General features: G+C 36.7%; 1 protein-coding gene across 1 annotated transcript; it reads right to left on the reverse strand.

Moving 5' to 3' along the window:
- Positions 1-16,143: 16,143 nt before the first annotated feature.
- LOC111519067 lies at positions 16,144-17,290 on the reverse strand. Its single transcript, XM_023177876.2, has 2 exons — positions 16,516-17,290; positions 16,144-16,456 (listed from the first exon to the last, which is right to left on the reverse strand). The coding sequence occupies exon 1, from the start codon at positions 17,139-17,141 to the stop codon at positions 16,695-16,697; it is 447 nt and encodes a 148-aa protein (XP_023033644.1). The 5' UTR covers positions 17,142-17,290; the 3' UTR covers positions 16,144-16,456; positions 16,516-16,694.
- Positions 17,291-18,360: the final 1,070 nt, after the last annotated feature.

Consider the following 18,360-nt stretch of genomic DNA (forward strand, 5'->3'; position numbering starts at 1 on the left):
CTGCTGTTACACTGTTTAAACAGCCAAAACAAAAAACCTGTCAGTTGCAGTTTGCTGTAAGTTTTTTGATATGGCAGAAACGGCAAAAATTTTGGCCCCAAAAGTCATGCAATGTCTGTTATAATTGTAACAAGCTAACCTGGCTTTGTTTGCTTGCACCGCAGATTCTATACTCTAACAATATCTATATCAAATAATCATAGCAGTTAGATTACGTTTTGTGATAATGATAATAAAAATATCTTTTGAGTTCTGATTACCATGAACTCTTTGATACTTTTTGTTAATTTCGAGTAATATACCTAGTATTTTCATAGAGTATTCAGAAAAGTTCCTTAGCGGTGGTGGAAATGCTAAAAAAAAAAAATTCATATATCTAAATATTTTATATACTCCCCTTAAAATATACAAAAAACCGCCAAAAAAAGCGGAAATCAATTTGCTAAATGTACACTTTACGTAATCAGATTTGGTTCTATGGAAATAGAAATTAAATAAAAAAAGAAAGAAAAACCATGGGCTACTGAAAGTATGGTAGAAAAACCTTCTTCAAATTTGGAAAGGACTGTGCAAGTCATTTAAGTATGGAGGGAGGTTTGGATAATAAAAAAATCCACATGAATTGCATACACGAAAGGGCTAAGTCTAACATCTGGAATGGGAATTTAAATGTTTTAAATATTTCTAACTGAAACCCTATAAAATCATATTCATGAAGTTCGTAAAACATCCTCTTTTATATTATTAATAACACAGGTCAACAGCAATATCGAGGCAAGGATATCATATCAATCATTCCATTTTAAGGGTAACTTAGAGTCGCTGATTCCGAAATGGTTTTTCTGGATTGACTCTAGTTTCTGAGGTAATAAAAAAAAGTAATAATAGTTGCATTTGAGAAATGTAAATTTTCTACCGATTAGAAAATACAGTGATGGGAAAGTTTTTAAAATTTTAACTTAAGACCCAGAATCCAATTTACCAAAATTTGTATTTTGAATAGGGTTTTTGGTTCTTTCAACTTGACTAATAGTTATTATTATCAATTATAATTGATTCTAAAATGTTATTTTTGGTGAACTATGATGAAAGTTAATTAAATTCCCCATCGAATGAGATATTATTCATCAAAATTGGACAAAAAATAGATTTACTCGACTTTCGAAAAAGTTGGGATTAAAAAGAGCAAGATTTTTGGTTCAGCAATTTTTAATGAAGTCATTTTGTCAGTTTGAGGATTTATTGCATAGAACACTGACATTTCGAAGGGTGTCCAGACTTCCGCCCCAGATCCGTCCGAGAATATGTAGGTATATGGTTTTTTGGCACATTTCTGACCAAACTAAATATATCGTTTGCGTATATATTCGAATTCTTATTTATAGCTGTGAAATTTTTGTAATCTATTGTCGTGAAATTTAATATTGGTGAGTTTATTACACATATATATGACTATGTCAAATTTAATCAAGATCGGGTGACCATATCATATAGCTCCCATAGGAACGATCGGTCGAAAACAGTGACTTTTGTCAATAACTTCGTTACTTTTAACGCGATTGCTTTCAAATTAAATATTTGTTAGTTTAATATATCTGTTAATGACTGTGTCAAATTTGATAAAGATCGGGTGACTATATCATATAGCTCCCATAGGAACGATCGGTGGAAAACAGTGACTTTTGTCAATATCTTTCCTATGCTAAGATTGTAGGCCGTTCTTTCGCAAACTTTAGCCTTTTTAGCTAAAACGTTTTTCCACTTTGATGGTAGGTAAGGAAAGAGTTACCAAAATAATTGCAAGGGTATACAAACTTTGACGCAGTCGAAGTTAGCCCCGGCCCTCTAGTTTTTGTGTGTTTTCCATTTCACAAACTTGTGTTTTCCATTTCCTTTCTTGTGCTTAATTTTGGTAAATCGAAAGTATCTAAAGACGACTTTTAATGGCTTAATGAAGTTGAGTAGCATATAAAATCAAAACAATTAACTGAAATTGGCACTTTTAGTACAGGAAAATTTATTTACAATCGTTTAAATGACATGACAGTAAAATAATTTGTCTCAATTGATGGATTTAGGGTATTTTGCATTTATTGTTGTAAGTAATGGCATGACATCCAAATTAGATGAAATTCAAAATAACGAATAGCTTCAAAACGATCTTGTTTAGGCTGAGAAATTTTGCTCCCTTTGCTAAAGCTAAAGCCCATAGTCAAATTGCTTTTATTCTAATATTCACAAGTTGTCAAGTCGCAGTCTCATTTCCATTCGCCTTGGGCCTGACACAATCATGCGAGCAGAAAAAAAATAAAGAAACAAAGCAGAAATAAATAAATCCGCAATTGATTATTGTCCAATAATGCAATATAGTTCATTTTGACACGACCTTGGGGCAACAAAAAGGTAATGCAATGAAATGCAATTACTATAAGAAAAAAAAAATAATAATAATAATAGTAAAAATATCTATGTACATGTATGTGTATGTTCACGACCCACACAAAAATATTTACTGCAAGTATTTCACTCTTGACCACACAAGAAAATCTCGTGGACTTGGACACGAAGTCAAATCCAAAACTCTTTGGCTGGGACTCTACGCATGCGCAGCACCGCGTGAGTTCTGGCGATAAATCGAAATTGTTTGTACTGCCAAAAACCAAATAAATGCATCAAGAGGAAGGCCACAGGGGGAGGATTGGGGCGCAAAGATAGTGGGAAGGAGCCAGTTAACCAATGAGCCAGCCAGCCATCCCGCCATCCAGCTAGCTGCCAGCAAGTTATGGAATTATGTGTCAAATTGGCTCAGCAACAAACAAGAGTTAATGGTACCGTCCCTGAGATCTCTTGGATTGAATCTGCACTCAGTTCAGTTTAGTTCAGTTCAGTTCGGTTTGGCTCGGCTCGGCTGTGGTTCGGATGGTTTTTTTTTGTGTTTGAACCTTAATGGAAATCGGTTGAAACGCTGCTGAAGCCTTTTGCCTATGTGTGTGATTTTCCGCACATTGAATGTGTTTTTAATTACCAACCAAATGCCAGCGCACACGCTGCACTCATAGATAACAATTTAGCGGCGATTTAGGCATGTCCATGTCCATGTCCATGCTCCTCGATGACGGGGAACTGGACAAGTGGGGAAGTGCGGACCAAAAAGCCAAAGCACCCGCGATGCGAACAGCTACTGACTGCCTGACTACTGACTCCAACTGCCTGACTGCCGACTCAGACAGAGATGACAGCGTGAATGCATTGAAAACCAAAGATCTTAATTTATTTCATCGCCTTCGACAATATGCGATAATTTTTGGAGTAAAATGAATCTATGGACTCTCTCTCTATTTAAACAGGTTAAAAAATTACCATTATGATCTAATCCCTCTAGTTTAGTTATAATGCCACTTACTTAACAAACTTTGGATTAAGTTTCAAATCTTTCTCTTTTGAATCGAATAGAAAGAAGAAAGTTTGAAGAAACGATTGAAAATATTCCAAGATGATAATTTCATTAAATTGAAGAATATGTAATCCTAGTAATCCTAGAGAGATTTTTGAAATAGATTATCGTTACCTGAAATAGAGTGTTTCCCACCAAACTGACCATTGTAGAGGTGCCATCCCTAACTGTTGGCTACTGTGCTAAAAGTTTAGCATGCGGAAAATTAACATGCGACTCTCCCTTCTCCTACTATCTATCCATGTGTCTCTGCTAAAGTTTCCTGGTTTTCAACGAGAGAGAGAGAGGGAGAGAGAGAGAGAGAGAGTGGGAGAGATGGTGGGGTGGATGGTAAAAGAAAGAGATTTCCCTGGTGCGAAAAAGCCAACAAGGCAATATCAGCGGGCAGTGGGCAGCGGGTAGCGGACAGAAGGCGGCAGCAGCCAGTCACTTGGCAGCAAACAGCATACAGATTGAGCGAGCGTGTGACCAAAGTCAAGTGCAGTGAAAAGTAATTAACTTGAATTTGGTTAAAGGCACAGACACAATGGGTGCCCAGCAGTAGCACTAGCTTCAGTCATCAGCTTAGCCTAAAACATAATAAAGGAATGAAAAAACTTTCGAAATATTTGAAATTAAATTAATTCGTGTGTGGCTCTATCTCTATGGCACACTAACAGATAGATAGATAGATAGATAGATAGAGCGAGAGAGAGCGAGAGAGGAAATAAAATCGAAATCAATTCGTTTGGCAGTCGATTAAAATATTTGATTTGACCACCCAAAGGTGAGAGCTAGCTAGCCATTCTCTTCCCCACTCTTTTTCTCCCTCTCTCTCTCTCTCTCTCTCACTCTCTCTCTCCCTCACACTGTAAATTGAAACATAAAATTCGTTTCACTTTATGCCTAAACTAAATGAAGTGCCTATTAATAATCAGACAAGTCTTTTTTCTAAGAAATTTTCCCAATCTAATGCAATTTGACATGCAACAAGGCAAAATATGTTTACTCCAGACAGCAAAAACAAATACAAAAAAAAAAAAAATCAAAAATAAAAAAAAAACACTGTCGTCAAACTCCCCCACAAAAAAAAGAAAAAGAAAATGTCAGAAAAAAGAGGAAACCAAAAAGAAACTTTTGAAAATTGGACCTGGACCAATGCGGCGTTTGGTTGAGGGTGAGGAGACACTTGGCTGATGCTGCGACATCTGTTGGCTGCGATTTTGGAAAATGCATATCAAGCTCATTACATTGGAAATTTCGCAGACTAAGAAAATGTTGCAACTGCAACTGCAACTGCAACGGCAACAGCATCGCCATCGCCATCGGCAGGACAGACACAAATAGTTTGCCTTCTTTTGCATGTGAGATTTGTCGCTAAAGTTCAACAGACTTTACAGATCACAGATCCTGGTGTTTCTTATGCGAGGGTTTCTCTTAATCTATCGCATGTAACTCAATGTTTTCAGCCATACTATCCAATATTTTATTCTAAATATACATATATGACAACCATATAAAATGCGATTGTACGTGTTAACTAGTCATTCGACATTGTAAAAAAAATATATATATAATTTAATTTGGTGCTTAACGCCTAAGAAGCAAAAAAAAAGTTGAGTAAAATAAATTTACGCCCAGATAGTTCCTATGGAATCTATGTAATATGGTCATCTGATTTTAATGAAATTTGGCAAAGTCACTAAGACACTTATTAACTTCACAAGTATTAAATTTTATACAAAAAAACGCTCACAAAATAATCAAGTCAATAGATAAAAGAGAAGTTTCCTTTGATACAGCCTGGACAGCTGAACGGGCAAGGCTGATCATGAATATAAATGTATACTTAAAATACTTTTTATACTTCTTATCTAACTTAGAATTCCTGCAGTGGTTCAAAAAAGTTCCTTTTTTTTCAAACAGATTCCTCTTAGTTGATTGAGTTTGAAGATTTATTGTAATTAATTATTAAGGAAAATATAGAATCTTTGAATAAGTGAACAATCACGAATTCCTCTTAGTTGATTGAGTTTAACGATTTATTTTAATTATTAAGGAAAATATAGAAACTTTAAATATTTGTGATATGCGTTCGAAATCAAAGATTATCGCATTTATTATTGGGTTGAATTAAAATTCAAGGCAGCTTTAAAATTTAAGTAGAACAAAAATAGGGAAAATTATGATGTTGCTGCTTGGACGAACCAAACACGAATGATGAAAACTGAGATGGAATCTGAGGAGTAACTAACAGTCCCCGAAATTTAAAAGTCAAGGCCTACTAAGAAACATTTTAGGTAATTTACAGTCCTCTGCTAGGAAAATGTTAAGTAACTTACAGTCCCCGAAATTTAAAAGTCAAGGCCTACTAAGAAACATTTTAGGTAATTTACAGTCCTCTGCTAGGAAAATGTTAAGTAACTTACAGTCCCCGAAATTTAAAAGTCAACTGATTCTAGAACACATCATCAATATTATCGATGAATTCATGAATTCTCCCTCCCCTAACATTCTTATCTCAGAGGCTAACCTCTCTAATATACAAAACTTTATAAAAATAATCAATACATTAAATATCTTAGAATAATTATATAAAAATTGTATAAAAACTCCAGCCTGAAGGCCTTTGTTGCTCTGCCTTCACAATCTCATTGTAACTTAATAATGATTCTAGAACTGGGAACACTTTAAAAAATCCATATTGCCATAGTTTTCTAAACTTTAAAAGTCACGTTCCAGCGATAATATACTAATCGATTGAATCGTAAGTTTATAGTAGTTACCAAATCATCAAGGACATCTTTTTTAACCTTTAATCATCAAGTTTGTGCCCCAAAATTTATTTCATTTTCGAGCGGCCCTCGTCACCGATTGTGGCACTCAATTTAGCTCGACAACTGACTCGTCTTTCATTTCACTTCTTATTTATTTTGTGTGTGTTTTCCTCCAGTTTTCATACCCTTGCAAAGGGTAATCTAAAATTTGTTAGATATTTGTCGGAGCGTATCAATTTCACAATTTGAAAGCTATTGGAATGAAAACTTGGTAGCTATTTGTCAGTATTACCCTTGTCATAGACAGTGTAAAGTATCATCTACTACTGTACGAATTATCCTTAAAGTAGTTAAAGTTTCTTTATAGTCAATCAAGTTATAGTCAATATAAATCGGCTCTGCTTCAACATGCCAATAGAATTGGGCCAGAAACTGCAAGGGTATACATAGTTCGGCATAAACGAAGTTAGCTTCCTTGATACTTTTTTTTCTCTCTCTGTCTTGTTTCGTTTTATTTTGTTGTTTTTTTCTTGTGGTAGGCGCGGGTGCCTGGCATCCATTCTATGTATATAAAAATCTGCAGACAATCTGTGGAACAATGTGATAAATCTTATGCTGCGGACTGCGACTGCGGCTATAGTGTGATTCGCGATTGCCAAGTGCAACAAGCCCCTCTCTGGGTGGGAGTGTTTTTTTGTGTGTGTTGCCTCACCAGGCGTTGGTCTGGCCGCCACTCTGCCACACCAACGCGGCAGCCAGCAAACGGCAACTTGTACATCATTTTCAATGCTAAGACAACATGGCAATGGCCTTTAGCTCATATGGCTTGCAGATTGTGTTGCTGTTGTAGATGTTACTGTTGAAATAGTTGAGCGAACGAGCGCAAATTACAAATTCAAATTTAATTAAGTAAAAAATTAAAGAAACATGCAGACGCATCTGTGATGGGAGCAACAAAAAAAAAAACACATATACACACACAAAACCAAACAACACAAGACAAAGTAGAAAAAGGCATCGCGAAGGGGATTGTCTGAGTCTTGGCCGTCTGTCAATGCGACAGGCGACAAGCATCTCAACATGGTGCAGTTCAATGCAAATCAATGGCAACGACATCTCCATCGGCACTTCAATCGATTCAATTGCTAAAAATGTTTCAATTAAAATAAAAATAATATGCCTAATCGACTTACTTGACTCGCCTTTTATGGTAAATCAGCCAAACAGCTAGACATCCAGCCAGCCAGCCAGCCATCTACCCAGTGAGTCGTCCAACTTGAAGTTGCAGTTTCGATGTTGGAGGTGTTTCACCGCATAATTGCCTAGCTGGAGCTACACTACAACTTATATACCACATGGACATGAATTATGAACACCAATTGCCGGCTACCTGCTATTCCACAATCTTCAACGCAATGCAATACAATGCACTGCACTGCCTCACAAACTTCTCTTCTTGGCCTAACCATTAGGTATTAGGTATCAATTTAGCAGCACGAATATGCAAATACAGTTGTCCACACACTCAATTTGAACCAATTTAGAACATATAGTATACAGAAATTAAATTCAATTTGACAGTAGGTGGAAACTTATGTGACAGTTTTCCAGAATTTCTTCCCATTCATTTGTCATTCATGGCTATCAGTTAACAATAGAATGAAAATCTTACATTAAAGAGTTCTTTTTTAGAACGAAATGGAATTATTATTTCGGGTTCTTGATATTAATTAAAAGTAAACGTTAACTACAAGTTTAGTAGGGTGGAATAAAGGAGCCAAAGACCTTTACGATATAAATAGAGTATTTAAACTACTGAACATAAAATATAAATATAAATATTATTCAATTTATTTGAGTCCCTTGTGGTGAAAAGCAACTATTTATTATTGAAACCTAGAAAAAACGATTAAACTTAAATCTAAATGTTGTTACCTCGCCTTGTAAGTTTTATCGAAAACAATTTAAGAAAAATATTATTCTTACAATTAAATTTAGATGGAGTGATGAATGCTGACAATTTATAGACTTTTTTAGTGTTATGACAGATAGATTAGAGTTAATCTTGAAACAAGTAAGACAATTAGACCCAGAAGTTTTGAACCTTTTAGCCCAAACACAGGTTTAAGTTTGTATTTTGCCAAGTAACTTAGTAATGGCAAGTAAGAATCATTAATTAAATTTTTAATCATATGCTCAATCGAAAGTGCGCGATTGTTAATCACGATTAATCGACTAAAATAAAAATAGTCGATTTAGAATATAATTTTTAATACTTTGAAATGTATTTGTAGGGCAAATGCCATTTGATATTAAACAGCAATCAGAAATGACAATTACTAGAACCAAAATTATGCATTTCTATTAATAAATTAAAAAAGTTTCGTATGACCAAGTAATCAGTGGTTAATCAGTTTCAGAGCACGTTCTTTGGAGAAAAGAAACTCTGCTCTTAAGAAAGTCCTTTTCAAGAAACAATATCGGCAAGTTAAAAAAGCAAAAGTTCAGTTCGTGCTGCCCCTGAGAAGTATCAAAGGACTTTTTATGGCGATTGTGAATTGGCCAGTGGGAGTAACGTCTATTAGGCTTTAGCTATTTCTAATGTTATGTCCTTAATAACTGAAACTGAGATAGCTAGATCTTTTAAATCTTTTATTTATGCCATTGAGCGATCAATTAAATTGGAAGTTGAAGCAAAATAATCGATTAAAGATTATGATTTGCCTGCAAGTTGATTTAGAACCAAAGTAAATATACTTTTCTGTTCAATACACTGTCTTTTATTAGATCACCTACTTTGAAAGAGGTTTCATTACTTAGATTCATAAGATTCAACAGACGACCTTATTTAGCAAGTGCAGAGTATCCGTATGTCGTCTATAGAAAAAGACAAACGAAAGTCGAAAAACCGACTCGAAAAACCGACCGAAACTAGTGGACCAACACTAATTTGGATGTTATTCTAATTAGTTTACTATTAAATGGTGTCACATCGAAAACAAGCTTTAACTTCTATACTAAATAAAGTAACTAAGTCGTCTCGCCGACTAGGGTATACCACCAGGTGAACATATATTTTAAATTACAAACACCAAAAGTATGTCTATTAAATTCGTTTTACATATCTCACTCGCTCTCGCTCACTCTCACAAAAACAAACGAGCACTCTAGCGCCGCCACTAGCCTACGACCAATTCCGCCCTTATGGACCGCCTAGTAAATCTCGTTTATACGTATATTTTTCATGTTTCTAGTCCGATTTTAATAAAATTTGGTAGGTTAGTAGATATTAATATGGCTAATTAGTGTGCTAAAATTGGGTTTGATTGTCTAAAAATTGAGAGAGGCATTCAGTTTTTTCTAGATTATGACGGCGAAAGTGGGCGTATGGAGTTGGTTGGAGATTTCCACTAATGTGCTCTTTCTATTATAAACAACTAAAAGTAAACAATTTAATCAAACATGAGATATATTTGATTAATATAGCCATAAACATTGAAATTAGATCAGATATCTAAGTCTATGCAATTGTTTTGAATTTCTTACTGTACAGAATTATATTTATTTAGATTTTTTTTAGTTTTTCATCATCTTCAGCGGCATTGTGGAGGGCGGGGGCGTTGGTGATGTTGGTGGTGGTGGTGGTGGGGGCAGCTAACAAATCGCCATGACTAATCACAGTTCAGTGACTTTATTTTTTTTTTTGCCGCTCCAACTTCAACTCCAACTGCAACTCCAAGTGCAGCTCCAACTCCATGGCTAACAACAGCAACAACAACAACAACAACCACAATTTTCCGCCATCCATCAGAGATGCGTTTGGTTTTGCGTTTGGCTTAGCCAGTTGTAAGTCGAAAGCCAAAATGCATTTGCATTTTGCATAAAGTTGGCAAGTTTGCAACGTTTTTGGCCTGCAGGGCGAACATTTTCGCATCGTATTGTCAACGGTACTTTGTGCCATAAAACGTTTAGCCAATCGTCTAAATGTCTGCACGATGAGTACACACTCACACTCATACACACACACACACACACACACACACACACAGGGACAGAAGGCAAGCCCAGGAGGCTGGCGGTGGTACGAGGGTGGACAGAGAGATGAAGGAAATTTGCGTCTGGAGATGGGTGCTGATGTGTCAACGTTTTGCTACAACCTGTTGTTGCTTTATTGCTGTTGTTGTTATCGCTGTTGTTGTTGTTGTTGTTGTTGTTGCTGTCTAATTACGAATCAAATGCATTTGTGGTGGCATATTTAAGCATTGAGTTTATTGGCGGCACCTACATGAAATCATCATTAAAATGTTGCAAACTCGTTTGACGCAATTTGTGGCAAAATGTCAATGTTGCAGACGTGCCTGCTTCATATTCAGTAAATTGATTTGACTTCCGCTCTGTTGGCCAAAAAAAAAATAAGAAAAGGAAGTAGCTCACAGGACATGAAGAGAAAAAAAAAGACAAGAAATCTTGAACCTTTTTCGGTTTTCGTTCAATATAAATCAATTGCCATATTTTCTTTCTCTTTTTTGGTGTTCTGTTCTGGTTTTCCTCTTTTTTTTTTCTATCCGGAACTTTCAAACCCATACGTCAATAGGGAAAGGCAGTTGTGAATTTTCCTTCCTCCTTTTTATGGTTTTTTTTTTCTCTTTTTTTTTTTTTTTTTGTGTGCCAAAAGAGCAAACGCTGAAGAAAATCTCAAGACATTTCAAATTTAAAATGCAATGTTTCCATAGCCACACATATGCCAAGTCAAATTGAAAGGATAATTCGCCCGCAAACACCCTCCTGGGTGCTTTTTCTACACACAAACAAATGTACAGAGTCATAGAAACACACACATGGGTGTGTGTATGTGTGTGTGTGTGGATTGCCCCGCCCGGAGACTCAACTCGACGCCAAGTGGAAGTCTACTTTGCTGATGGCATGCTAACACGCCTTTGAATTTGCCAATTGCTGTTGGCGCACGTACAAAACACTTAAATTTTCACCAAGCCAAGGAAGAAGACCCAGGGCCATGCCCGTCTCATGGAGTCAGGGCCATAGAGTCATAGCCAGAGTCACAGCCAGAGTCGGAGTCAGAGTCAGAGCCTGGCTGGCCGGCTGACTAGATGGCTGTCTGTCGTTTTGTCTGTCTGGTTGGCTGAATGGCTGCTTGCAGGATTGCCAGCAAAAAGCACGTTTAAGAAATAGAATTTTTAAGCAAGTGCGCCTAAGTCAGTTGGTTGAGTACAAGTTGAACATACTCGTACTCTTATTCGTATTTGTATTTGTATTCGTAGTCGTACTCCCTTCTTCTTTTTCTGATTTGATCCCCTTCCTATCCAAACTCACTTCTCTGGGATTTCATTTAAGATTTCCTATTATAAGAAATGGGCATATTAGCTATACAACATCATTTTCACTTTTGAGCATGTTAAGCGACTGTCATTTTTGAGTTAACGAAATTTACATCATTACGTAATTAATATATTAAAATCTAAGTGCTAAATTACCCAATACCCAAATACGTCTAGAATTTGAAAATTACCCAAAAAGTTTATATAACTTCGAGTGTTGTAAATGAAAAGTATCTTCAACTAGAACTCACTTCAAATGTTCTATTTCAGATCTTTCCAAAAGAAATTGAGATAATTTGCAAACTTAATATCAAAAATCCTTTTAAATCATACCCTTACATAAGTCTCTTGACAGAAAGTTCTATCTTAGCTCTTTTGTGCTCATAGTGTGTACTGGCCTTCTCATATGCCGGCCGTAAGTTGTCTCTTAGCCAACTTTCAACGAGGTGAAACATCTTGGTGGTGGCCACAAAAACTAATGAATAGCTCCCGGTTCAATATGATTTCTTGCACGATTTGTTTGTTAAAAGGCAATTAGTTGATAAAGCCACGTCCAGGCGGCGCGTTGTCTACTGACACTAACACTTTTTGCTCCACGCACACACACAAACACACAAACACACACACACACACACACACAGAGAGAGAGAGATAACCAGGAGTGAGAGAGAGATAGATAGAAGAGGATTGGTGGCAACTGCTGCATAATAAATTCGCTAACCACGTAATGCTGCAGCTGCAGTGCAGGGATTTGGAATACATTTTTTATGCCAACACCCGCCATGGCACAGACAACTACAGGATCCTAGTAGGACTCCAGGCGAACTCCAGCTCGTGCGGCACTCCAAGGGTGCAAAAGTTTAAGAAAAGTCAACAGTTAACAATGCGGCCAAAAAAGAAGACTACAAGGATACGACCACAAGAACCACACACTCTCACACACACACACAAACACACACAATGAAAAGTTTCCTTTTGCCGAGACGACGTTCTGTTGTCCGTTTTGCCAGCTTCAAGTTTTCCGTGTGTCACTTTAATACACACACTTTTTGTGGATTTTTTTTTTGGGGTTTTTCTTCTGATAGGAAGAGAGGGGGTTAAAAAGTTTTGCTGCTAATTGGATTTGGTGAACTCAATAAAAACTGAATTAAATGCATTTTACATGGCGATGACCAAAACTTGGCAAGCATTATGCATATCCCAAAAGGTTCAGCGTTTTCTTCTTGTTTTTTTTTTTTAGTAAGTTGAAACTTTTGCATATTAAAATGACATAAAAACCAATGGCCACAATTTCCTTTGGCAATTGCAGTTGGCAGTTTTATGTTGTTGCATAAACCGAAAAGACAACGCGACGTATAAGCAATTTTTAAGATAAAATGTCATTAAGCTAAAGTGCAACAACATACCAACAAAAACCAACAAAAAAGCACAAAAATTCACGCACCAAAAAGCAGAGCAGCAGCCAGAAGAGAGAGCCGGAGGGGCATGGGGGGAGCCGGAGCAGAGGTTGGAGAGTCTAGCTGCCCACACAGTGGTCAAGTCCATTGCGTGACGACGCCTTCGCATGCCTTTGCAACAACAGGATATGAAGACCGCTCAACCACCACCTTCTCCTGCCTCTTACGCCCTGCTGCTCTCCTTCTTCTGCCACCTCCTGTTGGCCAAGATTACGCGCACGATATGCTAATTTACATGCAGAGTATACAAAAACAAAACCGAGTTCGAATCGTTTGTTGGAGTTGGAGCTGGGCTGGAGCTGAAACAGGAGAACGGCGGGCTCAACGCTTGTTGTGGGCGATGACAAGCAAAAATACACTGAGAGAAATTGGGAGAAAAGAAAATAGCCATCCTAAATTGCTCCTTCATGCTCTTTGTGGTGAAAAGTAAAGAAAGAGCAGCCTAACATAAACTTCAAGTTCTTAATTCCTATGTCTAAAAAGGGCGAAAATTCAACTTGGAACAAAGTTCACTTTTACTCACGTTTCATTCAAAAATTTCAGAAAACTTGGAAAACAATAATTTTATTTAAAATTAGAAACTGTATGAATTGAATATTATTATAATTAATAAATATTAGGGGATAACAAAAATAAATTATGAAATGCATTAATTATTCGGTTTAATAATTTAATTTCTAGTAAGAAGATGTAATTCAACTTACGAAATTAGAAAGGTAAATCAATTAATAAAATTAGTATATTATAGTTACAGTTGTCAGTTGTTTATGATGCTAAAATGCAACTATGTCAAAATTAATTAAAATAGGCAAAAATTCAATAAAATTCAAGACCGGAGATCGGACTAACATCAGCCAAAATATTTGATCCAAAACGGTTTCTTTTAATACGTTATACCATTCTAACTGAACTTTATATTGCCTTTTTGAGAGGGTATCCATTTTGAGGACCACTTTCAAAAATCGTATCCAATAGTTCATGATTTCATGAATATGAATGCCATAACCATTTAAAGTCCCATATTTTTATATTTCTTGAATGACAGTCAACAACCGGTTTTAGTTAAATCATTAAATGCAATTAAACAAAACTTTATTAGCCTTTCCAGAATGTATGGAATATATATGATAACAAAAGTTACCATCATAACTAATCAATCGTGGAAATCGTAGATCAGTATCTCTTAACCCATTAGAGGCCGTATGGAACAAAGGCACAATAATTATATAATTTTTATATGCATGTATTTATGTAAAATATTATATTAACTAACTATTAATAGTTGGCCAAAAGTTTTAGATTAAGAAGTTCTTTTATTTTCAACTAAAAAATCATGTTGTTCACGACAAAATGTATGTCCTACAGATAGCATGAGCACTCTAGCGCCGCCATAGGTAGAAATGATTAACACTAAAATGCCAAATTGAATTGCGATCGTCAACAAAATTTCGGAGGCAAATATTATATAGTGGACGTAGCAAAAGTTTTAAACATACTAAACAAGTCTACATAACAAATTTGGTGAGCTATGCTATTTTCCGCGTAAATTAATTTTGTTTACAAATAACGCTGGCAGACGGGGGCGTGGCAAAAATTTGAAATAAACTTGATCTGCCTGCACACTACACGGAGCTACATACCAATTTTGGTAGCTCAAGGTCATATAGTCTCTGATATCCAGGTGTTCACACAGACAGATGGACATGGCTGATAAAGAATATATGTACTGTATGGAGTTGGATGTTTCTGTCTGTTACTTACATTTCGGCGACTCAAAAATATACCACATCAGCCTATGGGTGCCTGGAATAGAACCAATGATAACATTTAACCGAGATAGAAAATGAATTCAAGTATAATAAAAGCGAATTTATTATATTTATTATTATAGTATTTATGCATTTTTAATCGCTGTGTAGAATGTCCAAACCACCCGATCGAGATACCAGTGAACGAGGGAGAAAAAACTGTGGTAAGTACAAGTAATCGAGTTGTAATAAATTTTAAGTGTAGAGCACCCGCGCTCCTCAAAGAAAGAAAGAAAGAAAGAAAAAAAAACTGCAAGGCAAACTTGTTGCACGCATATATTGACACACGCATAGAAGGTAAAGCCCCTGACCAGAAAGAGGAAAAAGAAGAAAAAACAAGGCGTTAGAAAGGCCAAAGCGCCAAAAGTCGTTGATTTTCTGGCAAACATTTCACCTGTTTACCACGTTACCTGCTCGTTGCTGTTGGTTGTTGAAAGTTGCGCCTGAGGGGCCATTTGCCAAGTCCAAGTTGCGGTTACGACCACTTAAATATCGACTGCCTGCTGGTGGTGCTGCTGCTGCTGCTTGTATTGGTGGTGGTTGTTGTAGTTGTAGTTGGTGCATGCAACAAGCGTCAATCACCCGCACAAAAAAAAAAAAAACGAGAAAGAAAAAAAAACCCCGTTGCCGTTGTTTCCCTCATTTTCACCCATTGTAATCCCCCCTTCGCCACCACCGCCTCCTCCTCCTCCACCTCCTTTTGGCCCGTTTTGCTATGGAAAATTGTTGATTTGCCGCTTGATTGAAATGAACAAAAAATAACAACGGGAAACGCTTGAAAGAAAATCATGTTTAGTGACAGGGGAAAACACAACCGTACACAAAACATTTGGGTTTTCTTTTCAACTTACCACTCGTTGGTCACTTCTATTCCGATTCCTTAATTGATTTTCAATAGGTATTTATACATATATTTGTTTATATACTTATTCACAACTGGCTGTCGGACAAAGACCAAAACCAAGACCAGGAGAACAGTCAACCAAGTCCAGCAGTTAGCAGTTTGCAGTCAGTCAGTCAGTCAGTCTGTCATATAGCCTGCCTTTACATGTACAGCCTGCCTGGGAACGGAAGCTGACTTTTCTTTTTTACTGGTCATTAACAGCTCTCTGACTCTGTGCTGCTAATTAAGCGTTACCCCATGGCCACAACTCCACTACCGAAGGCTAACTCAACTCAACTGGACTGATTAGCATCCTTTTTGCATGATGGTGGGGGGTGGTAGGAAGGCGGAAAGAATTGTGTATCATCATACATCGATTATTGGCCATGATTAAGCCACAAAGTGTTAATAGAAATGGTGGTTTTTTTTTTTTTTTAAATTTTCTTTGCTTTATGAATGTCATAAGATTCGGTTATTAATTAATCTATTAAAATAACTTTCTCCATCAATTCTACTCTGATTATTGGCGTTTTTTGTGATGACGAGCAGAATCTTTGATGGAGCAATAACTAACGATAATTTCATGGTTTGTATAGTGCCACCTCTCGAAAAGCGCCCTGGGGAGTCCTCGTCCATCGATAACTTGTTGTGCAAAACCAATATTTGAATTGTTTTGATTTATCATTCCATTTGGATTTCATTGGGATATTAAATTATGAATTTTTTTTAAATTTTAAAAAAAATTCTGTTCGTTTGTTAAAGCTGGTTAAAGTTTAAATACAATTTACTTGACCATACACTTAGATTTTTCGTATACATACCAAAACTGGATTTGGATTGATTATAGAGCTTCCTTCTTGATGGGTTTGATTGGTGTAATAAACATTGACATTAACTTCTAAACATGGATCCGGTATAATAGAGTTGTTCACTATGCATATTTGGGTATTGATTTTCATAATTAAACTGTTTAAAAATATAAGTGATTTGGCTCTTTAAACTAGGGCTGGTTAGAGCGAGCTCTCTCTGCCTGCATGACTAGTTTTTGCTTCCACTTGAGAATTGTGTGACTCAACCTTTCGACCTCTTTGAAGAGTTCGGTTACCAATTTGGGAGGCACTTCCGGATCGGTACCATACTTGACAATCATTGTTTTGAGCAGATCACTAATTTTGCCCACAGCCTGCGTCACCTTCATAAGTGGTAAAGATCGTGCAGCTGTGCTTATCAAATGATCAAGTTCGGGATTATCATTATCAGTTCTATCGTCAGCTACACCATCGATCACTCGGTCAATCGTCTTCAGCATAGCCGACTCGATGGCACCCTCACAGCAAAAGATAAAACAGTCGCAAAGAAGTTCAGTTTTTTGAATAGAACGTTGGTCCTCACACTTTATATTTGGAATTTTTGGAAGGCTGGAGCCTCCTTCACCGGGTTGGTCCATATTTCGATATTTCTTCTTTTTGTTTTTTTGATAATTGTACAAAAATTTTGTGAACAAAATTAATACAATTCAAGTCGTTTGTTTTCGGTGACTTAAATCTTTATACTGAATTTTTTCTAAATCAAAATACAGACTATGCTTCAATGAAAAAGTCAATGCTTATGCGATAATGAAAACTAAAATCTAAAAGACTAATCTTTTCTCTTTTCAATGCTTATGTGATAAAGAAAACTAAAATCTAAAAAATTAATCTTTTCTCCTTTTTTTGTTTTTGAAAGGGAAAACCTATTCTTAAAGATTTTAAACATCCTTTTCGTCAGTCCAACATTCTGTGAGTGATCTAGAGTCCTTAGCTATTCGAGATTGAGTTGAACTCCTTTCATTTTATGTAATGGAGTCTCAGTCTTAGCTTTGGACATGGATTTCTACAAGATTTCAATCACCTGTTTAACCAAAACACACATTTGTACATACATACATACATATTTGGATGCCACCGTTGTATGGATCGGCTCATTTGTCTTGATTTTTCTACCATTGAAATCCAACTTGAGCATTAATAGTTTTTGTAAACAAACGTTCTCAACAGACTTAAATTTGCATTCCTACAGCTCATCATTACTTTTCAACGGCCAAGCAATAAATCCAAAGAGATCCCAATCCCCACATCTGGGCGTGCGCAAGCCAGCCTCCAGCTATACATACCTACAAATGTGTGTGTGTGTGTGTGTGTGTGTGTGCATCGTCTTTTCTTGACAAACGATGCTCCACCAGGGACGCAGTGAGACGCAGTGACGCAGCGACCATGCTAGACGACCCCCAAGAAGTGATTTCTAGGCACCGGCACTGGCACCCACAAGCAACAGACATTCTCTAGCTTGTGGCATAGAGTCGCGCCGAAGACGCAGTTGATGATGATGCTGACCTTAATCACAAATTTGCATGAGCTTCGGTGCAAGGTGCAGGTGCAGGTGCAGTTTGACTGGGGTTCGAGTTGAAACTGGGAAGGTACACCCACACACGATTCCTATGTATGACAATCCGATGCTCATTGATTTAACATGATTGCAATGGCAAAGTCATAAATTTATGTTTCGCGCATAGTTTCTAAGGTCGTTTGTTGTTTCATTTGTGGGAACCGACTGCAACTGCAACAAGCGACAAAAAACAAAACACCCGCAATTCCGATTTAATTCTGATTTTGTTGGGGTCTTTTATT

This window comes from Drosophila willistoni (genome assembly GCF_018902025.1).
Source record: "Drosophila willistoni isolate 14030-0811.24 chromosome XR unlocalized genomic scaffold, UCI_dwil_1.1 Seg105, whole genome shotgun sequence".
NCBI lineage: Eukaryota > Metazoa > Arthropoda > Insecta > Diptera > Drosophilidae > Drosophila > Drosophila willistoni.